The 21,731-nt window shown below is 36.5% G+C and overlaps 1 protein-coding gene across 7 annotated transcripts in view; it reads left to right on the top strand.

The window, feature by feature from the left end:
- The window catches only part of CSMD2 (CUB and Sushi multiple domains 2), a 1,065,508-nt gene that overhangs the window by 883,636 nt on the left and 160,141 nt on the right, over positions 1 to 21,731 (top strand). For all 7 annotated transcript variants that reach the window (XM_056795117.1, XM_056795119.1, XM_056795118.1 and 4 more), the window contains 2 exons: positions 12,201 to 12,319; positions 12,997 to 13,066. In XM_056795117.1, the coding sequence (XP_056651095.1) occupies positions 12,201 to 12,319; positions 12,997 to 13,066 (189 nt within the window). The remainder of the gene's footprint in view (positions 1 to 12,200; positions 12,320 to 12,996; positions 13,067 to 21,731) is intronic.

Here is a 21,731-nt window from a genome sequence, read left to right as displayed (position 1 = left end):
CTATCTGAGTATCTCATCTATTGGGCATTTATTGTCATGTCATGACTCAATTTTCCTACTTCACCAAAGTCCAGCCCAATCTGCAGAAAGGATTTGAGGTCTTTTTGACCTGTCCAAAACATACTGAACCTCTACCCCTTCTCTTGAACTTAAAAAAGTTGTTTTTTGATAATTACATTTAAATCTAATTGATTTCCTTTTGTATTCATTAATTTCAATGCCACAGAAAGGTTTAGAATCTCTACTCTAGTTTTAGCAGATCTCTTTTACAGTCTGGCTGTTTACTTAAAAACATACATGAAGAGGGCAGCCTGGGTAGCTTAGTGGATTGAGAGCCAGGCCTAGAGATGGGAGGTCCTAGATTCAAATCTGGCCTCAGACACTTCCCAGCTGTGTGACCCTGGCCAAGTCACTTAACCCTCATTGCCTAGCCCTTACCACTATTCTGCCTTGGAACTAATACACAGTATTAATTCCAAGACAGAAAGTAAGAATTTATAAAAAATATACATGAAACTGTCATATTCAATTATATTAAATTCAGTGGCACATGGTTTCATGATCAAATGAAAAACTTTAGTTTTTTACCATTTCTGACTTTTTTCTTGAATTTTTTTTTATTCATGACTTCTCTTTTGTCTTTAAGTTCTTCCTTTTCTTGTCTATGTACTAATCTCCTGGTGTTTTGAAACCCCAGATAACAATGTCCAATTCTCCCTCCTCATTAGGTCCTGTGGAAGAAGGTTGGAAAGATTCAATCTCTATAGGTTTTCCTTTGGTAGTTCCCATTAACCAAGGCTTTTCCAAGATATGACTGAACACAAGGCATAGATGAGCATGACTGAATTTCCTGCTTGTTTTTCAGCCTGATTAGGGTACCTTGGGTTGGTCATTGTTTCTAGTTTCCTTTTCTTTACAGGATTAAGGGTTGTATCTGTACACACTTGAAAATGGAAGACACAGATGTGGCATCTTTATGAAATATTTGATTACCATAGATATGCTTCTGAAACTCAAGCTTATCTGAAATAAAGAGGAAAGAAAAGAGAGAGAGAGAGAAAGAGAGAGAGAGAGACAGACAGACAGACAGACAATGTATGGGTGAGAGAGAGAGAGAGTGAGTAAGTGTATGTGTGTAGAAAACTGTGGATGGGTGGGGATTTTTTCTAAACTAATAACTATTCTCAGGATTCAGAAAGCATAGTTTCTGTCTGTATGTCCTTTCCAAAGGTTCATGGATTTCCCTCTTTAATTCCTCTTTTCCTCGGGATATAGCATGATGGAGTAACTGAAACTGCTTCTCAGCCTCTATATTGGGCCATTTTACTGTGTTACTAATGTAATGTAGCTCCAGGGCTGCTTCATAAACTCCTGTTCACACCAGCAATGGAATGGGTTGCTTGATTAATTCAATCAGTCCTCACCTTTAATACTGGTAAATGTTTGAAGGAAAAGAATATAGATAAAAATGAGGGGACAACTCACATGGCATAAATTACTTTCCTGATGCATTATGGACTTAAAAACATTGGGAAATATTAATCTAAAATACCTTTCTCCCTCAAGACCACTTCCTTTTTGAGTCTTACTAGGTCAATGAAATGATATAATCCCTTGAAATGGTGTATTGGGCATCAGTCAACTGTCAAATACAAGAGTATGCCAATAAAATTTGTATGAAATGCTAGCACATTTGAGGAAGTACTTAATCTTGCCCTTAACCAACAAATACAAAAAATAAAAATAATACAAGCCTTCAAGGAACTTAAATGTTATTGCTTTTAAGTTCGATCTCAGGGATCTCAGGTTTAATAAATTTTAATATGTGGGGAAGGGGAACCTTGTAATGGCCCTCCCCAGTCGTGCCATTTTCTTATCAACCACATAGGTAGGGATTCCCCCTAAAGGAAGTGAATGGGACAGAGGATTGGAAGAGAAGCAGGGAAACATTCTTTATGATCTTTTCCCCAAGATTTAATGTGCCTTAAAGTTGGTTTAAAAGTCTCTTACCTAGAATAAGATAGCTTGAGAGAGACTAGTGAAAATAGCTATGATGGTTATTTATCTTTTCTGAATAGAATAGCCTAACTTCTGTTTCTTATTTATCCTGGTGCTATCCTGATAGTGTCTATTCAGGCTCCTTCTCCTGACCTCAGCCTCACCTGCTACAGTATCAAAGAAGGCTTAGTATCTAGTGATCATAGTGAAGCTATCTGGTGTTACTTCTTTCTCCCATAGTGGTCATGCTTTAAGAAGCTGTATCACTCCGAGAGGAGACACGATGTTCCTGATACAATGAAATACCATGTTCACTTCTTAATTAATATAGAATATTTTCTGTGGTTACATGATTCATGCTCTTTCCCTCCCCTCTCCCAGAACTGACAAGCCATGCCACTGGGCTATAAATACATCATTGTTCAAAACCTATTTCTGTGTTACTCATATTTTAGAAGAGTGATCTTTTAATGCCAAAACCCCAATTATAGCCCCACCAAGCCACATGATCAATCATATGTCTTTCCTTCTTTGTTTCTACTCCATAAGTTCTTTTTCTGGATGTGGATAGAATTGTTTCTCATAAGTCCCTCAGAATTGTCCTGGGTCATTGCTTTGCTGCTAGTAGAGAAGTCCATTTCATTTGATTGTGCCACAGTCTATCAGTCTCTGTGTATAATGTTCTCCTGGTTCTGCTTCTTTTGTTCTCCATCAATTCCTGGAGGTCTTTCCAGTTCATATAGAAATCCTCCAGTTCATCATTCCTTTCAGCACAATAGTCTTCCACCACCATCAGATACCACAATTTGTTCATTGATGGACATTCCATCATTTTCCAATTTTTGCCACAAGAAAGTGAAAAGCTATAAATATTTTTGTATACATATTTTTCTTATTATCTCTTTGGGGTACAAACCCAGCAGTGGTATGGCCAGGTCAAAGGGTAGACAGTCTTTTAAAGCCCTTTGCACATAATTCCAAATTGCCCTCCATAATGGTTGGACCAATTCACAACTCCATCAGCAGTGTATTAATGTCCCAATTTTGCCACATTCCCTCCAACATTTATCTTTCCTTTGCTGCCATATTTGCCAATCTGCTAGGTGTGAGATAGTACCTCAGCATTGTTTTAACTTGCATTTCTCTAATCAGGAGGGACTTAGATCACTTTTTCATGTGCTTATTGATACTTTTGATTTCTTCATGTGAAAACAACAATATATAGTAGGATTCTGGTTTTTAATTCACTTTGCTTTGGAAGAGGATACTCTTCTGTTTTATGGGTGAGTTCATCCCATTCACATTCATTGTTATGATTACTAAATGTGTATTGATTGCCCTCCATCATATTATCCCCTTTAGATCCTGCTCTATTCCCTTTTACTCTGTTACTCCTCACCACCATTTTGCTTTTTGTTATCCCAGCCCCATTTCCCCCTTCCTTCAATTACTTTGCCGTTCCCTTGTCTTATTCCCCTTCTATTTCTCTGTAGGATAAGATAGAATTTTATACCCCAATGAGTATACTTATTTAAAGTTTAAGCATTGCCCATCATCACCCTTATCCTCCCCTCACTATAATGATTTTTTATGCCTCTTTGTTATATAAATTACCCCGTTCTATATCTCCCTTCCCTTTTCTCTCAGTACAAACCTCTCTTTCACCTCCTGATTTTTTACATATCATCCATATGCATATATATCATAATACATATCATTTCAAAGCATCACATTTGTATGCATATCATATAATTCTATATTACCATATATATCATACCATCATAATCAGCTTAATTCACTCTCTTTCTGAGTAAATTCCTTTTATCCTCTCTACTATTAGAGCAGCATTCTCAACCTCTCAATTTGTAGCAATGAGAATACATAATGCATATCAGGTATTTACATTCTGAATCATAACTGTAGCAAAATTACAGTTTTGAGGTAGCCACCAAAATAATTTTTTGGTTTGGGGTCACTGCAACATGAGGAACTGTATTGCAGGGTCACGGCATTAGAAAGGTCGAGAACCACTGTACTAGAGTAATTTTTGTGAGTTACAGGTATCCTCTTTCCATGAAGACATATAAATCTTTTGACCTTGATAAGTCCTTTAGATTTTCTATTTCTTATTTACTTTTTTGGGCTTCTCTTGTGTCTCATGTTTGGACTTCAGATTTTTTGTTTAAGTCTTGCTTATTTCTTAAGAAGAGTTGGAAATCTTCTCTTATTAAATGTCCATTTTTTGACTTGAAAGAATATACTCAGTTTTGTTGGATAGGTGACTCTGGGTTATAAACCCAAATCTTTTGCCTTCCTGAATATCATATTCCATGCCTTTTGATTCCTTAATGTAGAAGCCACTAGGTCCTGTGTGACCCTGATTGTAGCTCCATGGTATTTGAATGGTTTCTTTCTGGCTGTGTAAAGTGTTTTTTCCTTGGCTTGGTGACTCTTGAATTTAGTTATTATATTCCTGGAAGTTGTCATTTGAGTAGTTCTTTTTGGAGGTAATCTATGAATTATTTCAATTTCAATTTTATTTTCTTCTTCAAGGATCTCTGGGCAGTTTTCTTTGATAATTTCTTGTAGTGTGATGTCCAAAGTTTTTTTTTTATTGAGCATGGCTTTAATGTAGTCCAATAATTCTCAAATTATCTCTCTTAGATTTATTTTCTAGGTCAGTTGATTTTTCAACAAGATATTTTATGTTTTCCTCTGTTTTTTCATTCCTTTCATTCTGTCTTATTATTTTCTGATTTCTCATGAAATCATTAGTTTCTAAATGGTCAATTCTAATTTTTAAGACCTGATTTTCCTCTATCAGTTTTTGGTTCTCCTTTTTCAATTGGCCAAATTCTTATTGTATCACTTTCATTTCTCCTTGCATCACATTCATTTCTCTTTCTCACTTTTCCTCTGCCTCTCCTAATTGGTTTTTTAAGTCCTTTTTGAGTTTTTCCAGAGTCTGTGTCCAATCTATATTTTTCTTTTGGGCTCTGTGTGTTTCTCCTTTGTTTTCACTGTCCCCTTTTGCATCTGTACCTTGATCTTTGTCTCCATAAACATTCTTTAGAGTTAGGTGCTTTTTCTGTTTGCTCATTTTTCCTATCTAATTATAGGTAGGCATAGGGAATGATGTTATTGTCTGAGGGATAAGAGCTCTGAGAGCCCCTCCCCCTGATGATTCAATTGACCCTTGAAATGCTGATAGCTTAAAGACTTGCCTCAGGCCTACATGTAAACTTTTGATCTCTCTCTGATCTTGATCAAATCTGCTCAAATTCTAGCCCCGGGCTTAGGCTCACTGTGTACTTGATCCAATCAAGCACACCCTTGATTGTCCTGTCTTGGAGCTTGCCCTGAGCTTTAGGCAAAAAGATCAGTACTTAATACTATCAGCAGCCCCAAAGTGTAAACTACGTCCTTATCCTAATCCCAGAGTAGAATTCCCTGGGCTAGGGCTCTTTACTTCTACACAGGTTTGAAATTTCAAGGGATATGGGTTGGCTTGTACCACAATTTGCCCAGGCATGATCCCAGGATCTGTGTGTTGTTTTGGCCTTAGGTCCTGAACCTCAGACAACAGATATGGGGGATGGGGAAGTGTGGCTTGCTCTTGGCTTGCTCTTCCCTCTTTGTTACAATTCCTTGTTGGCTCTATTCTCCTTTTACCCCAGTGCCCCAGGTGCTCTTCACCTAATTTTGGGGTTTTTATTTTCTTGAAAGTTGTTTCACTCTGCCTTCTTGTTGTTCTCACTCCTGTATTCATTTTGTGGTGATATTTTAATCTTGGTCAGAGAGGATTCATGTGGTAGCACAGAGCTTCCTTGCATTACTCTGCCATCTTGGGTTCACCCATGGAAGTCTCACCATGTTTACTTCTAAGAGGGCATTGAATCTATAGAGTTTTGGTTTTGGAGAAGGGAGGGAATCTGGAGGCTTGGTCTCTGTGTCTGAGCCCTTGGAATGGGTATGAAGAATATTTCTTTATAGTAGTTGCTCATACAGAAAGAATGAGAACTAGGAATTAGAGAAGACATACGAGAGTAGCAACTAGCATCTTCTCTTGACCTCTGTTGGTAGTCTGGGGATTACAAGAAATTTGGACTTAAAGCTGAGACATTTATCTCTCAGGAACAAGACTAGTTTTGTATTAAAGACAACTATTACCCACCCAAAAGATGTGGCTGCACCCATGGAAAAAATGGAAAGAAAACAAAGGTCATTCAGATTGGCTCTGTAGTGAATTTTAAATTATTTGGAATTGGTAGTCAATTTACTCTTTTCATTACATATTTTTAATCCATTATTTTAGTAATCCTTCCCCCCACCAATTTACATAAGCATTAGCAGAAGGTAGCTAAGGATTATGATGGATATCATGGTAGACGATCTACAAAGACATTATGAACAGTCCACTCAAGGAAAATATGAAAGTTTGCTGTAATTAAATAGATAAGCAGTAATTGAGATATAGTAAAACTGAGAAAAGTTATGATTATTACTTGTGCTCATGAATAATCATAAGTGAATTGAAGGGGGATGAAAGAAATGTGAATATATTTCTAAAATGGATAAATTGAATTTTGCAAAAATTAATATTTTCATAATACCATAATTTGACTTAAAATTGATTTGCTTAAGGAAAGGACTATTATTTCTTTCTTTATTTTTGTTTTTTTGCTACCTTTTTTCCTCCTTTCAATGAAGGATTTCTTTACTTGTTAGAATGTATATTTAATAAATTGTTATAAATCTCACAGCAATGACTGTCATACAAAGGGCATGCAAAGTTGTTATCTGCCTCTAGTGGGAGATATGAGATGGGTATTTGAGCCTGAATGTCTCAATTTTCAGTAAGGATTGTTAATTTCTGATGACTGAGGGCCTCCAAATTTACTTCAAATGTTCATATTTCAGCCAAAAAGCTGCCAGAGTCTTAGCTTACAGGCCTATAGTTTTGTCATTTTTATGTATTTAAAATATTATTCCATGTTTACATAATTCATTTTCTTACCTTTTCCTCTTCTCTATCCCCTCTGAGAGCCAATAAAAAATTTCACTGGGTTATACAAATGTTATCACTTGATACCTATTTCCCTATTATTAATTTTTGCAATAGAGTAATCTTTTAAAGCCAAGATCCCAAATCATGTATCTGTTTAAACAAGTGATGTCATATATTTTTCTTCTGTGTTTCTACTCACATAGTTCTTTCTCTCAATGTGGATAGCATTCTTTCTCATAAGTCCCTTGGGATTATCCTGGTACATTGCATTGCTGCTAGTAGCAAAGTCTATTACATTCAATAGTTCCACAATGTTTCACTTTCTGTGTACAGTGTTCTCTTGGTTCTGCTCATTTCACTCTTCATCATTCATGGAGGTTCTTACAGCACAATATTATTACATCACCATCATATACCACAATTTGTTCATCCATACCCCAATTAAGGAAAACCCCCTTGTTTCCAATTTTTCACATCTACAGAGTGTGGTTATGAATTGTACAACCCTTTTTTATTATCCCTTTGGTGTACAGACCCAATAGTGGTATTGCTGAATCAAAGGGCATCTGGCCTAAAGTTTTTATTTCCAAAACTTCTTTTTAGAGGAAAATATCCAAGACATATGTTATTTCCTCAACTAGTGGGGAAGGGACCTTTCACTGCAAGACCAGAAAGAGAATTGGAGGTTAGGGGATAAGCTACCAAAGACAGAGGGACAGCTTGAGCTGTCACTGAAACCTGGAATTACTTATCAGTTTTGTGAGTTTAGGTGAATTATGTGTGAGTTGATATCTTTTGTAAACCAGTTTAACAAATTTTAAATTTTTTGAGGAAAGTAAAAGTTGGTTATAAAAACCAAAGTATGTCAACTCTAAAGGCTACATGTGCTGGTTCATCTCCTCATCTTCAGGATCATAAAGAATATCAGGGATGGAGGAATTTTTTATTTATTTCTGGCTTAAAAGCAAAAGTGATGATGAGCTAGGTACTTCATTTTAGAAATATCTGGATCTGTTTCACTGCCTTTTCGGAACTATAAAATAATGGACTTTTTTTTAACTGAAATAGACCTTACAGACCATCTAGACCAACCCCCACCTTTTATAAATGATAACCTGGAGACTAAAGATTCTAGCCTAACCAGGGCCATACAAGGTAGTTAGAGGTAGGGCAATTAGTAAATCCAGATCTTCTTATTCCTATATCATCACCTTCATGTAGCTCTTCTTTATTTTTCCAAAGGAAAGCACATATATTTCAAACTTTGATATGTTCAGGTAGCCACACCTGAATGGAATACAATGTAGATTACTGAAAACACTAATGAATGTAAAAGATTCCAGGAAGGTATGTATAGCTCACAGGGCTACAGAAAGGTGAGTGTCATGGAAGTATCTAGGGGTGAGGCAAACAGTCATTGCACTAAGATTTCAAATCATTACTAACCATTGTCCATGTACCATGTCACTTTCTCTATAAAATACTAGCTGTGATCAATAAACTTTACTTCTGATTGCTACCAGCTTCCTTGGCCCTCCTGATGTGTTTCAACCTTCTTCCCAAATCTCATTCTCCTCATTCCTTCAGGACCCCTCAATATTTGTCAGGACCCCTTAGGACTTGACAGCATCTTTGTAGAGCTTGGATTTCAGAGGGAGGAGATGAGATGAGAGACAGGGATATACATGATAGGACTTGAATTATGGTAGAGACTGTACATGAAGAGAAGCAAGTGCATATAAGAAATAGGCAGATAAGATAATTTAGTTTTGACACCTGCTTGAGTATATAGAGGGTTTGAGGGAAAGGAAATAGCCAGTGATTGACTGTAGGCTTGGGATTCTTGGTGACTGAATGAATAGTGGTGCCATCAACAGAAATGAGGAAGTTTGGAGCAGTGATGGATTTTGGAGAAAAAAATATAATGAATTCCATTGTAAACATGTATTTGAGATGCCTGCAGAAATTCATATAGAGATAGATAACAGACAGTAGGTAATACCAAACTGGAGTTCAGGAGAGAGATTAAAGTTGGATATAAATTTCAAATTTTTGTGCATAGATATGGCAATTAGACCTGTGGGAGCTGGTAAGCAAGCCAAAAGAAAGAATGTAGAGGAAAGGCTAAGTACATTTCATTGGGGGCTACCCATACATAGTGGGAAGAATTATGATGTTTCAGCAAAGGAGATGGAAAAGGAGAGTTATAGAAGTAGGAAAGGAACTAAAAACATCATTGTCTGCTATGGAAGCCATAGGAAGAGAATATCCAGGAGAAGAGATTAATCAACAGTTTCAAAAATTGCAGAGAGGTTCAGAAGCTGAGCTCTGAGAAAAGGACTCATTTTAGCAGAGTAGAGAGCATTAGCTATCAAGAATGAGATACATATATTTTTGGGACATGGTTAATTTGGAAATTTGTTTTGCTTGAATATGTTCATTTGTTACCTGTTTTTCATTAGAGTGTGGGGTGGGAAGAAAAAGAAAATAAATGCTTTTTAGTTAATTTAATTTAATTTTTTTTAATTTAAACCCTTACATTCCATCTAGGAATCAACACTCTGTATTGGTTCCAAGGCAGAAGAGTGGTAAGGGCTAGGCAATGAGGGTTAAGTGACTTGCCCAGGGTCACATATCTAGGAAGTGTCTGAGTCCAGATTTGAACCCAGGAGCTCCCATCTCAGGGCCTGACTCTCATTCCACTTAGCTACCCAGCTACCCTCTTTTTAGTTAATTTAAAAAAGAGATCATTGTTTACTTTGACAATGACACTTTCAGTTAAGGAAAAAAGGGAAGAGAGATGTCAAAAGCCAGATTACTTAGGATTGAGAAGTCTTTGGAAATTGAGGAAGTTATGGCAAAGAATGTGCTTGACTATGAAAGATATATAAGGTATTATGAGAAAATGTCAGGGTAAAATTAATGTTTCTTCAGAAGTGAGGGATCCCAGTCAGGATGGCTTCATTAAGAAAGGTATTCTAGAACAATTTTATTTCCTTTTTTTGTCAGACTGATAGACTTGTAGATTAGAGAAATGTCAAAGATAATATATGTGTTTCAGCAAAGTGTTTAACAACATCTTTCATGATATGCTTGTGGTCAAGATGAAAGGATGGGACAGAATTAAGGCAAAAGCTAGAAGCTGCTAGAATGACTAGACCTAAGAAGTAGACACTAATGGCTTCTGACAGCTTGGAGGAAGCATGGCCAAGAGATTTGTCCTTGGTCTTGAGTGTATAACACTTTAATTGATTGCTTGGATTAAGCAAAATAAAATTAGTACTTTTCAAATGTGCAGATGATACAGTATAATGGAAAAACAGATAAAACATTGAATGGCAGGATTTTAAAAAGAGGCTAGAACAGTGGTGTCAAAATTAAATATAAAGGGAGGATGGTAGGTTGCTTATTGACTTAAAAAACAACATATTAACATTACCTATGTTCTATTATATTTCTATTTATTTTGTTCAATATTTCTTAATTACATTTTGATCTGGTTCTTCATACTCTGGAGTCTGGTACTCAGAGGATCATGTGTTTGATATCCCTTGGCTAGAAGGATGAACTAAATAAAAAAAAAACATTTGTTGTTTTTGAATGTTAGGATGTCAGTTTTAGATGTAATATGTTAGGAAGTCATTATCATTTTTTATGGCAGAATTAAAAAAAGGTGTCTCATGAATAGCAAGATGGTTGTACAAGATGAGGGGGAGATTAAAGGTAGATAGACTACTTAAGAACCAAGCATAATTATCCTGATAGTATATGCTAAGGGCTTGACCTCCTAAATGACCAAGATGGGGGCAGCTAGGTGGCTCAGTGGATTGAGAAACAGGTATGGAGATGGGAGGTCCTGGGTTCAATCTGGCCCTAAGCAAGTCACTTAACCTCTATTGATTAGCCCTTTCTACTTTTATGCTCTAGAACCAATATACAATATTGATTCTAAGATGGAAAAGAAGTTTATTTTTTAATGACCAAAGAAATTCCATCCCAATGAATATATAAAGGGGGTATTGGTAAGGTATATGAGGTAGGAGTCAATGGATTTTTTAACAAAAAGAAAAATATGATACATAGATTTAACAAATCATGTAGTTTACTATGGTGTGCTATGGTAGAAAGTCTCTAAACTAAAAGTCAGATGATCCAAGTTCACTTGGTTCTGCCACTTAACTACCTTTGTGAACATGGAAACACAACCTCCTGTGCCTCCTTTCCTTATCTGTGAGATAAAAATAATAATTAATTTTGCCTATTTTATAGAATTATGCAAGTGAAATAAGAATATGTAAGGAAACAGTAAAGATCCATATAAATATGATTTATTATGTTAAAAGATAGCAGGATAATTCTAAGCCTTGTAATCATCAGTGAGAAGGGAACTCACTTCTTCCTGATATACTGGTGATGCCATTTCTTTCTTGTTTCTCTCCTTTCCTTCTTATTCCTTTATTCCATCTCTCTGCTCCTTTTCTTTCCCAATCCCTATTACATAAGAGCATTGTCCTGGGAATATTGGGGAATGAAAGAGAATAAATAGGTAGGAAGATGGAGGGAATTGATGCAAGAGAATGGCAAAAGTTTGAGTAGGGAAAGAGGGAAATCTCTTGGGAAAGGGGAAGGAATATTTTGCTTCAGGTAGTAGAGTTGTTACCACCTCATATCCCAAGGTCTAACTGAGGCTTACTGAATATTATTTAATTTTTTGATTAACTTTTATTTTAAGATTTTTTTCATGTTTCCATGATTCATGTTCTTTCCCTCTCCTCTTCCCTCCCCCTCCCAGAGCCAACAAGCAATTCCACTGAGTTGTATAAATGTTATCATTCCATATTATTCATTTTTGGTATAGAGCAATTATTTAAAGCCTAAACCCCAAATCACATACCCAAATATACATGTGATAAGTGATATGTTTTTCTTTTGCTGAATACTATTTGAAAGATTGCCTATCTTGACTTTTGTCTGTAAGCTAAGAGAGGAGATAACATAGACATAAGACATTTCGTTTTCTCTGTACTGTTTCAACAGTCACCCTTTCCTCTGAGTGAGATCCTTCCTACTTCCTCAGCTTTGTCCAAATTTTCTTCATTTATTTACCCACCCTGAGCCAAGATGATCATGCCTAATGTTCTCCCTGGGGCCTTGGCCCGACTGGGGTCTACTTTTTCTCTTTCTTTCTGTTTAGCTGTGGGATTGTCTAGCTGTCCAGAACCCACTGTGCCTAGTAACGGGATGAAGATTGGAGAGCGATACTTAGTGAATGATGTGGTCTCTTTTCAGTGTGAGCCTGGATATGCACTACAGGTATTGCTTTGTTATATGGCCAGAAAAATGCCTCTTAATGTTATACTTTATATGGAAAATATGTATAGGGCCAGCTTTCCATAGAGTAGAATAGGTTTATTGAGAATAATTTGAGTAAACCTTACCAAAATTATCTCTCTTATTCACTTGTCCCCAATGATTAAAATTGTGCTATTCTAGTTTTATTCCTTTGCATTAAATATTACATTTTCCAGGCTCTGAAAGTCCTAATTGTAACTTATGATCTTCATTTAAAGACCTTGGGCAACCTTGGTATTTAAAAGGACAACCCAGTGAGTCCTTCAGGAAAAGGAAATGTCCTTCTGTATTTGTTATAATCAACTAGTCATTATATCCCCCATTTATTTCTTGTTAATTTGGACCTTTTCTCTCTCATCTCTCTTTCTGTATCTCTTCTTTCTGTTAAAATAAGGCCCACCTATTCTCTTGCAACCCTGAGTTATAGGATTGTGGTGCTTAGAAGTATTGACTCCAAAAAGAAACTCAACTTTACTACTTATTCCCTGTGTGATCTTAGACAAATCATGTAACCTCTCTGGGGCTCAGTTTCTTTGGTAAAATGAAAGTGATAGTTTAGGTAATGTTTAAGATTCCTTCCAGCACTAAATCTGAAGTTACTAAGTAACCCCCCCTGTCTATGTTTCTGCTTCTTCTAGGGCCATTCTCATATTTCCTGCATGCCAGGAACTGTGCGGCGATGGAATTACCCACCTCCCCTCTGTATAGGTAAGATGGTTTGGATAGTTAAGTTTCATGATGGGTCATTCACTATGAAAATGAATCAAATGAAACAGAATCGAATGAAACATCAGTTGACTTCGGTGTCCATTGAGAGCATACTTTGTTCTTTTTGTTTTGTTCTAATCGAGCCATTTTGGGCTGTGACCTTTAGCTTACTTAGTGCAGCTTGGTAATATCCATCCAGAGTCACCAGATTAAAGAAGGTATGCTCCAAAATCCTACTCCAGTACTTCACTTTAATATACAGACTACCCTAAATTCTCTTCCTAAACTAGTAGAGAACAGTTGTAAGAGACCACAATAAACCAGATAGTCTTTAAGTAGAGTTCTCCAAGGACCAGCCTAATTAAATTTGAGAAAGGTTCATTACCAGAAGGCTGGTCACCAGTTATTACAAGGTATTGATGATGATGACCCATGAATGTAGACAGAAATATGTGTTAGCCTTGCCTCTTCTATGATCTCCTTCTACTTCTATGATGGTAATGGTAGAGTATAGAAAATGGAAAATAATACACTAAAAATTACACAGTCCCCAAGTTCTACAAAAAATAACTCTTGTTAATCTCTAAATCTTTGTCTAAAAATAAGTTGACATAATACTAGAGGAGCTGAACCATAACCATACTGGTAGTTTCACCATAAATGAAATCAGAAGACAAAGAAATAGCAGCTACGTGGGAACACAACTCACAATTTCTTGCAGTGAAAAATAAAAGAATTGGCAGAATTGGTTTCATCATATACCCAAAGGCAATAGGAAACCTCATTTCATGGGATACTTGATCATCTCACTGTGCAAATGATGTGCCCAAACAAAAAGACAACTGTGAAGATAATGGCAGCTTATCTCCCAACATGGGTTACATACCGCCTGTACTTGAAAACTTCCAAAGTGAGAGACATACAACTGCCCAGAGTGGATGCTGAGCATTTTAAGAAAGCTCTCTTGGTTAGGAATGTCTTCCTCATTTCAAGCAGAAGTATACCTCTGAAGTATTTAAGTATTCACCCATAGCTGCTTATTCAGCCTAGAGAGAAAATGAAGCCAATCAAATCTAATCTCTCTCCCATATTAGACCTTCACAATTGGCTGTTGTTTCCCCCCTGTCTTGTTTTTAATAATCTCCAGTTACTTTAATATAAACTTATATCATATTACAGCTTGACCCATCTCACTCCCAAAATTTGGTTACTCTTCTCTGGATGTGTTCCAAGTGTTTTTCCTCACCGATTGCACAAAGAACTAACCACACTACTTTTTTACTTTATTTTTATTTTTTTTATTTTAATTGTATTTGTTTAGTTAATTAATTTAGAATATTTTTCTGTGGTTATATGACTCATATTCTTTCCCTCCCTTCCTCCCTACCCCCCCATAGCCAATGAGCAATTCAACTGGGTTTTACACATATCATTGATCAAGACATATTTCCATATTATTAATATTTGCAATAGAGTGATCATTTAGAGTCAATATCCCCAAACGTATCTCCATTGATCACACTACTTCTAATATGATTTGAGTAGAGTGAAATACAGTGAACCATCACTTTCTTCATTCTGAACAGGAGGCCTCTCTTTTTAACCTAGGCTGAAATAATAGCTTTTTGTTTCACATTCCATAGTTAACTCGTTTTAAACTTCATATTCACTAACTTCTATAAAACTTTTTTTACAAGAACTATTATCTAGATCCTTGTACTTGTGAAATTATTAGGAGCCCAATATTAAAATTTACTTTTATCCTTATTCGATTTCATCCTACATCATTTGTCCCATCTCTTGATTCTGTAATCTATTGTGTTAGCTGTCCTCTTCAATTTGTGTCTTCTGAAAACTTGACAAGTATGCCATTAGTACTTTGGGATGTTCTGACAAAAGCCTCTCTAAAGCTGACATCAAGCCATTAATGAGTATCCTTTAGCTTAAGTTATAGTAGAAATGTGGCATTAGCATTACCCAACTTCCCTATCTCTCTCTGGACTGATTCACAGAAACCTGAACTCACAGTGGCAGGCCAGTAGAGTTTTTCTGAAGTGAGAATGACCAAGTGACCAAAAGCAAACATATATGTACCATTCAACTCTTACAGTATGAAGAATAAACCACTTGAGAAAGGATTGTACTCACAACTATAACTCACTAGTCCCCAGTGGTATTCTTTACATAAACCAGTCATAGTAATACACCATTGTCTTAAATCTGAAACATTTATCAGTACAAGAGGGAAAAGCAAGATAAAACATACAGTTTACTGAAATGAAAGCAAAAGCAAGAAGAATAAAAACACATTTTTTCCTATGAACCTGGGTTATATTCTTCTAATAATGTACCCAGGGTTGATAGCAGAAGGGAGAGGATAAGCATAAATTTACAGAAACATAGTAATGAGGAATGAGTAGGGAATCCCATTTACCTGGGGCAACTCACAATTCTGGATTGCAGATCTTGATATCCTTGGGGTTTTTTAAGGAACAGTCTGCACTACAGGACCAACAAGGACTGGATTGTACCTCCTCTGAGCCTCTCCATTAGTCTGTTAGATGAAATCACTTTTCTACTACTCTTGGGCTATGGAAGCTGTGTTCAGCCAGTTTAGTAAAATGTCATGATATTCATTCAGTAACAAGTAGTTCCCTTATGTCTACAATATGAAGAATTATTCAAGTCTACTTTTTTGGCCATGAGTTTTTCCCTCTCCATGCAAAAAGGGTGGTGGAACACAAATATAGTCATGCCTTGTGGTTTTTCCTCTCTCAAGATATAGTGCTAAAGAGAAAAGATGACAATTCCAGCCAGCTCTTCACCCACTTTATATGATTCTTCTTTATTCTGATCATGTCCTAGTATTAGAGGTTTACCCCCTTGCTCCACTCACAATCAGCTCATAGCAGCAAAGTCTGTCATCCCCTGGTAGCTAGTCAGATGCTTTAAATTCTTTTAGCAGGCTCTAAATTCTTTTCTCAGATCTCAATTTAATTGCTCTTCTCTAGTATCTATTGTGCTTATTCTGAATTCTGTGCTTTTTTCTCTCAGTATGCTGCTTTTCTTGACTTCTTTTTTCACTTGACATGTTCTCAGCTTCTATTTTCTGGCTTAGGCATGAATTAGGGTCTCCTCAAATCTAACTCATATGAAGAAACCCTGAAGACACATTTCTATTATGTATAACACAAATAGTTATCATAAATAATCCCACTGTCCCAAAACAATTCTTTGATGTCAAGGTTTCCAGCAATCAATTCCAAAATCCTGAAAACAGTCTAATTTTTGTTGGAAAACAATGGACCAACACTACCTTTGCATCACTCTTCTCTCTGACCTGCTGTCAATCAAGTCCTCTTATTGTATTTCTATGTGGGCTGCTTTCTCTCAGAGATTTAGAACTATTTCAAACTGTTTTTCCCTTTTTCAAAAGAGAAAATATCCACATAAGGAAAGGGCAACATCTTACCTAGTCATTCAATCAATTCTGAATCCAACTGAATGGATCTACCAATATTTTTATTTTATCCTCAAGTAAACTCAGAAACTTTGTCACTTGCTTCATTGAAATCAATGGAGTTGAGAGGACCTGAGTTCAAATTCAGCCTTAGACCCTTACTAGCTATGTGACAGCTGGTAAGTTACTTAAACTTATTTGCATTCTTCATCAGAAAAAAATGAGCTGAATAAAGAAATGGCAAATAACTTTGTATCTTTGCAAAGAAAACCCCAAATGGGGTCCTGAAAAGATGGACATGACTGAAATGACTGAAAAATATCACCAACAAATTTCATATATATGCAGGTATGCATGTATACACACAGTCACACATAGATACGTATATCTATGTGTGAGTAAACTCTTATGTATATGCATATATACACTCATACATAGCTATATGGAGAAAGAAAGAGATAAAGAGAAAGTTCATCCAAGCTGAGTTCACTCAGCTTCAACATACTATTAACTACTTTTGTTTTATCCTCCCCAGGCCAAATATCATTTTTTGAAAAGGAAAATAAAATCAAAATGAGGGTTAAATAGTTTTGTCATCTCTCTCTTATTTCATCTGCCCCAGTCAGTAGCTCTAGTCTCTCATCTACTTCTTACCCTTAATGTAGCTTAACCATTTCATATTAGGAAATATTGAAGATGCTAGAGATTTAGTATGGAGAAAAGAAGGTACTCTTATTCCTTTAAAATCCTTCAAGGATGGTATTGTGTATGAAAGATTAGACTTGATTCTGTGAAATTTCTCTGTATAGGAACTCTTGAGGTCCTGCTTCTTTCTCTTCCCTCTTCCACTTCAGTTTTACCCCTAAATAAATGGTTGAGCAAAAATGAGTCAAATATCTATTGAGGTCCTGAACTGTTATGATTCATTTAATATTATCTTCACCATGCTTATAGAATGACCCATATTGCCAACTACAATCTACATACAGAGTAATCAACTGTTTTTCTTTGGATGTATTTTTTATAATGTTTAGTGTATTTAATCATTAATAGCTGTTAGTCATGACAAGTCGATGTTTAAAGAAAACTCTAGGATTCATTTTATGAATAAGAGAATAAATTTAAGTATAAAACAAATATTTCTATAGTTAATAAATATTTATGTATCCATGCCATATGAGCAACTATTGAATTAATTTGAGATTCATTTCTAATATAATTTTTTAAGTCCTCATTCTCTTTCTCCTTTCTCCCATTCCATCTACCACTCCCCACATTGAGAAAGCAGGAAAACAAAATTGAGATTAGCTTTGAAAAGAGGAGGTTGAAGACCAAAGAGAGGAAGGGTTTCATTCACTGTACGGAAGAACATTCTGATAATTATGTTTTCTAGTTGAAATATGTGCTGCCTTGAAAAGTAGTTTTCACTTGAATTATTTATTCCAAGGCTATTTGAATGAATACCTGTCAGAGACACAGCAAAGTGAATTATCTGATTCTAAAATTACATACACAATTATTGGTTAGATAAAGATATTGTTACTTCAAATGATTCATGATTTCATTGATTTGGGTAATGGCTTCACCAAAATAAATTGTTAACACCTTCCCAATCCTCAGTTTCTTATTGTAAGGTCATCGTAAGTGTCTGTAATCAAAACTACTCATTACCTAATAATCAGTCCTTCCTAGTGATGATCCTTTCCATTTTTAGTTAGGTCAGTGGACAACCGTTACAGAATCTATTTCTGACTCAATGAAAGCTAGAGTATTTAGATAATAGAGAGATGGATAGATGGACAGAACTAAACAGAGATGTTATCTGGATACATATTGTTATTCATCTATGTTTGATATGAGGGGGTGATATGGTGTGGGCTAAGATGCACATGATTGTGATGCTGAAGCTATATCTCTTGACAGCTAACTTATTCTCCTAATTTATGTAACATTAAGAAAAGTAAGATATTTTGACTAACCAACTATTTTGTGACAAGAATACCTACTGTTTACAATTTAGAATAAAAATAAGTAAAATGCTTTATTTCATCCATAATTCTGAGAGGTTTTTTTTTGTTTTCTTGAATTACTATTTCTGAGGCCTGAATTGAGGCTCAGACTCATGCCTCATTCCTTTGTTCCTAGGAAATTCAGAGAATTCCCCACCTTTGAAAATCTCCCATTGTAGGACAGGTGGAGGCCTGCTTCTTCTTTAACTGTAATCAAGAATTCTCTCCGAAGTATTTGAAAGCATAAGACCTTTTGTCCTTGCTAAATTTATCATCTAGATTGAGGGTAACCAGCTCCCCCAATGGGGGGAAAAGCTGCTGAAAACATGCTTGAGTCAACTTTTCATTTCTAGCCAAAGTCTGCTAGAAGAGGCTGATCTTCATAAGCTCCCTGACATTCCTATTTGAAAGTAAGGTGGGTCAGCCACATTTCCCTGGCTGGTGAAAGTAGAGCATGTTAGCAGTTTTCTTATTTCAATAAAGACTACCTCCCCTGTGATGAAGTAATGAGGGAAGGGTTGAAGTCTCTAAGTCCACCTCCTCTTTTGAAATATCCACCAATGGGGACCATCGGGGGAGGCCCAAACGTCAAATTGTCAGGCCAGTCAGAAAGAGGATACAGCTTCCTATAAAAGCAAGAGGCAGGACTCACAAATGTCTTTTTGCTTAAGGAAGAGGCTGGGGAAAGATCCTCTCTTTTTTAATGGGCTGTATGCTCCCATTAATGACCAATGCCATTCTCAGAGAAATATTATTATATTAGTTATTGGTTAAATTCCAGGTTATTCTGGGATATTCAGTATATATGTGTGGACTTTATCCTCTACTCAAAAGAAGGTGTTCCCAACTCCACATAAATAAAGTACTTTCATCTCCAAACTTCTTCAAGAGTGGGCAACCTGACTATCTTTGTTTTCTATAGATCTAGGGCTATGACCTAGAACTTAATAAAAAATATGAAAATCTTTCAAAGCATCTAAGTTCTCACCCCACGTCAGGGAAACCTCCAGCAGTCAATCTAACTAATTTATAGGACTTAGATTATTTGATTTTTATAAGCATGTGGTTTTTTGAGAGGTAAGGTGGCTGTAAATCCATAGACTCTCCTCTCATCATCCTGCCCATCACATCTGGGAAATGGATAAAAGGTTTAGATTGGCACCCTATCCCATTTAATTAATCAGAGCTAATTTTCATGGGAACCTTTACTTCCAGCAGTTTCCCTGTGTCCTAGGCCTTGGCTGTGTCTATTCTTGCCCTGCCAATCCTATGATGCCCCTGAGCCCCAACTTTAGGTACCTATCCATATGGATCCCCCAGTCTTTTAGGAGCTTCTCTGACTTTGCTGTAGGGAGGGAATGGGGACCAGCAGCCTGGATGTCTCTCCTGTTTCTAATTCATTCCTGCTATGGATTAACCCTTGAGGCTCAGTGTAATTTAGTTGCATATGTGCCACCCTCTAGACTTTGTCCTTTTGCTGAGTGAAAGGGACACAGACCTCCACGAGATTTGGAGAGCCAGGAAGCTGCTCCAGCTGCCCATTGACATACAGCTACCCAAAGAAGAACTTTGGAAATAATTATGAAGGATTCTAGACTCTAGAACCCTTCTTTGTTTGCTGGACAAATGTGCAGGTTCTGGTTGTAACTTGGCTTACATAGGGGAGGATTTTGTGATATGCTTATTGATCACTGTAAAGGGAGGTCTTTCTATGTACCCAGCTTCAACAAGGAAGGTCAGATAAAGGAAATACGTGAGAGGTTATACAATGATATACTTCCAACTGCTGCCTCAATGGAAAGTGCTTCAGAGACTGGCCCAGGAGCAGATGTAGAGACTTACAAATCCCTGGGTTTCTTCCTTTTCTGAAAGTATGCAGCACTACCCTATTAGCAGGGAGGCCTGGCTGGGCAGAAGAGCAACAACCAAGCTCAATGCAGAAGCACCTCAAAGAAGCAAAGCAGCCAGCAGCAAGGGACCTTCCAGAGCAGTCTAGCTAAGCACCAATACAGTATCAGAATGGCCAGACTCTATAAGGGAAGTGGTGCACAGCTGCCTGGCTCAGCAGCAGAGCTACTGTGCAGGAAATATACCCTCTCCCAAGAAATGATGATGAGTTGTTTCTTCAGTAGCCTTAGTTCCAGAGTTCTACGCAGCTTTGGTCAGCCTTGCTCCTCCACCTGTCCCTTGTTTCTCTGGTGCCCACTTGTTCCCAAGTATACTGTGTACATTAGTGGGAGAGTGTGGCCTGTGCTCCATAATTATGTGTGGGTAGAATATCAGAAAATCATTGTTCTTGCATGTCCTAAATTCCTTTTCTTAGGAGTTAATTGATAGAGGCAATTAGGTGGCTTAGGGGATAGAGTCAGGCTTAGAGTGAAGACGTTCTGGGTTCAAATTTGACCTCAGATACTTCCTTGCTGTGTGACTCTGGGAACCCCAGTTGCCTTACCCCTTACTGTTCTTCTGCCTTAGTACTCAGTATCAATTCTAAGACAGCAGGTAAGGGTTTTTTTTTTAAAGTTAATTGATAAAAGCAATTTCCAGTTAATAAATGGAGAAAGATTATAAGCAGGTAATTTTCCAAAAAAGAAATGAAATTTATCAATAGTCATATAAAAATGCTCTAAATCATTAATAATTAGAGAAGTGAAAATTTAAACAACTCTGAGGTACCACCTCATGCCCATCAGATGGTAACATGACAGAAAAGGAAAGTGACAAATACCAGAGGGAATGTAGAAAAATAGAGGTACTAATGATTCTAGAGAATAATTTTGAGCTATGTCAAAGGGCATAACACTGATACCCTTTGATGTAGCAATACTGGTTTTTACTTCATTTCTGAAAGAGCCTAGTTTCTCATTAAGCTACTTCATTATTTTAGAACTTCACCATATACTCCCAGTAACTTCTATCAAAGAAGATAAGACTTCTGACCTTGTAAAGGCTGAAGATTCAGAGGACTGAAAAATCAAGAAGTCCCCAAAGAACTCAGATATTTACAAAATTTGTGATACTTTCTCAAGCCCCACATTGTTATTATTATTATAAATTTTCAGCAAAATGTACACAATTAAAACAATCTTTATCAGAAAAGGACTTATTTTTTCTAATGATAAAATTAAATCACCCTCTGGGTACCACTTTTCAAAATAGTAGCAGTTCTTATAAAATATTTTCCCAAAATTTATAA

The sequence above is a fragment of the Monodelphis domestica genome, chromosome 4 (genome assembly GCF_027887165.1).
Source record: "Monodelphis domestica isolate mMonDom1 chromosome 4, mMonDom1.pri, whole genome shotgun sequence".
Taxonomy (NCBI): domain Eukaryota; kingdom Metazoa; phylum Chordata; class Mammalia; order Didelphimorphia; family Didelphidae; genus Monodelphis; species Monodelphis domestica.
The sequence above is the reverse complement of the archived record's forward strand: the minus strand, read 5'-3'. Positions and strand labels throughout refer to the sequence as shown.